Genomic DNA, 2,754 nt, shown 5'->3' on the forward strand with positions numbered 1-2,754 from the left:
TATGTCTTATAGGAAGTGTTCTTGTTTGTCTTTAGTTTTGGCGCAACTCAGTTATATTTAATATTCTACGTATATTAATTATATGCATTATGTAAGAGTCAGGGAATGAATGCAACAACAAATTCAGATTTGTTGCAGTAAACATGTATATAATCTTCTTTAAAATAGCCATTCCATGAAAACGAATTAGACAAGAGTGGGCCGGCTAGTACACCCCTTTTAACCTATTCATCATCTTCTGTTTTATTTTGCGTATAATAACCATAATCATTACTACAAAACAAATCAAGCTAATCCAAAATAAATGAAGAAGCAGCCAAATTAGCCATACACGATCTTTTCATCACTCAAAACTTACCAATGCATGCGCCATTACTTTTCCAATATTCATCCAAAAGGGAAATGAAAGATACAACAATATATATTCTGAAGAAGAGACGTAGCTGAAAATTCTTCTCTCAACTTTATATAACTAGAGCCAAAGTTTGACCATCCTCAACTCACTTTTGCCATTGATGCACCTCATAATTCACCAATCATGCCACTAGTTTATACCAGCTAAATCATTTTATAATCATATACTGATTAAACTCTTCGCAGAGTGCTGTACTTCAGTCCTGCGTATGCTAAAACCCAAACTACAAACTACAAACTTTCTATATAATATCTGCATTTTAAACATGTATTTTTCTTTTTAGATAATTCTGTTTAAATGTGAATAGTTTTCACAATCGAATTCAAATACTAGTTAGCTGCTCTTTCTGGTGGACCTAACCAAAGTTGTGTATGTATCTTGATGTAACCCTTCATTATGATAGACCCCTTGTTTTGCTATAAATATGTTTCAAGGATTCACACAAAGTAAATATATCATAAAATCTAGGTTCCCTCCGTTTTTCCTCTCTACCTTTCCATTCCAGAACTCATTAGTTAATACCATCTTAATCTAGCACAACAGCATATAGAAACCTACCTTATTCTTCAACCACTTCTTCTCCACCGTTTCTCATTTCACTCTACTTTAAACTCCATGCACGTCACGTCCTCACATAGCCACATGAAAGCTGAGCTTAAGGGCACGTCCATTTCCTTTCAAAACCCTAATACACTCTTTAACACACCTCAGAACCCTCTCTCGGGAGCACTCAAAGGGTGTCTGGGAAGCCTGGATGGAGCTTGTATTGAGAAGCTCTTGCTCCACTGTGCCAGCGCTTTGGAGAGCAACGACATCACCTTGGCTCAACAAGTCATGTGGGTGCTCAACAACGTTGCTTCTCCTGTGGGGGACACCAACCAAAGACTCACCTCGTGGTTTCTCAGAGCATTAATCTCTAGGGCTTCAAGAATTTGCCCTACTGCCATGAGTTTCAAAGGAAGCAACACCATTCAAAGGAGGCTTATGAGCGTCACCGAGCTGGCCGGGTATGTGGATCTCATTCCTTGGCATAGATTTGGGTATTGTGCATCCAATAATGAAATTTTCAAAGCAATAACGGGGTACCAAAGAGTACATATTCTAGATTTTAGTATAACCCATTGTATGCAATGGCCTACTTTTATAGATGCATTGGCCAAAAACCCTGAAGGACCTCCTTCACTCAGAATCACAGTTCCGTTTTGTAGACCACACGTACCCCCTCTGGTCAATGTATCTATACATGAGGTTGGTTTACGTTTAGGGAATTTCGCCAAGTTCAGAGATGTCCCTTTTGAATTCAACGTTATAGGAAACACAGGACCGTTAACACCTGTGGAATTGAGCGATGAATCATCTAACTTTCATTTTGAAGCAATGTTAAGTCTCTTGAATCCTACTACGCTAAACCTTAGGGACGATGAAGCTTTGGTCATAAATTGCCAAAATTGGCTGCGCTATTTGTCTGATGATAGAAAGGGAAGCCGCCAAAGTCTTTCCCTTAGGGATGCTTTTTTAAATCTAATAAAAGGTCTTAACCCCCGGATTGTGCTCTTGGTTGACGAAGATTGTGACCTTAGTGCATCTAGTCTCACGTCAAGAATCACCACATGTTTCAACCATCTTTGGATACCCTTTGACGCATTGGAGACCTTTTTGCCTAAAGATAGTGGTCAGAGGGCAGAGTTTGAATCCGACATAGGCCAGAAGATTGAAAACATCATAAGCTTTGAAGGGCACCAAAGAATCGAGAGGTTGGAGTGTGGGGTGCAAATGTCCCAAAGAATGAAAAATGTTGGTTACCTCAGTGTTCCATTTTGTGATGAAACTATTAGGGAAGTTAAAGGTTTGTTAGATGAGCATGCCAGTGGGTGGGGGATGAAAAGAGAAGAAGGTATGCTAGTTCTCACATGGAAAGGAAACAGCTGTGTCTTTGCGACAGCTTGGGTCCCCTGTGAAATAAGGGATGCAAGTCTGCCTTAAACACACTTCATGAGAGGCAAGTTTGGACCTACCATGGGGGAATTGATTCCAATTGCTTAATTCAGTGGTCCAAAATATGAGACAGAGAGGAATTTCATCTCTTTCTCATAGGGTTGAAATTCATCTCCAAAAGACAACTAGAAAAAACGGCTGCTTTTTGAGCATTATTTGTGGCAACTTTGTTATGGAGCACAATACGTTGGATCACATGAAAGGCAAAAGGGAAAAAAATGTGTACGCTGTCCTTCTTGTATGAGACAAATTTGTCTCTTTCTTATTGCTTCTCTTTTATGCAGCTTTAACTTGTTTCTGCTCAGAGCTCTGGGTATAAGAAAAAAGAACTTGTTGTAAGAAAA

The 2,754-nt window shown here is 39.2% G+C and overlaps 1 protein-coding gene across 1 annotated transcript; it reads left to right on the forward strand.

The window, feature by feature from the left end:
* Positions 1-234: 234 nt before the first annotated feature.
* LOC106760007 (scarecrow-like protein 32) lies at positions 235-2,754 on the forward strand. Its single transcript, XM_014643447.2, has one exon. The coding sequence runs from the start codon at positions 1,031-1,033 to the stop codon at positions 2,396-2,398; it is 1,368 nt and encodes a 455-aa protein (XP_014498933.1). The 5' UTR covers positions 235-1,030; the 3' UTR covers positions 2,399-2,754.

The sequence above is a fragment of the Vigna radiata genome, chromosome 5, assembly GCF_000741045.1.
Source record: "Vigna radiata var. radiata cultivar VC1973A chromosome 5, Vradiata_ver6, whole genome shotgun sequence".
NCBI classification, from domain to species: domain Eukaryota; kingdom Viridiplantae; phylum Streptophyta; class Magnoliopsida; order Fabales; family Fabaceae; genus Vigna; species Vigna radiata.

Bases quoted from the DNA above. Each gene is read 5' to 3' on its own strand.
- LOC106760007 (XM_014643447.2), top strand. From the start codon at position 1,031: ATGCACGTCACGTCCTCACATAGCCACATGAAAGCTGAGCTTAAGGGC.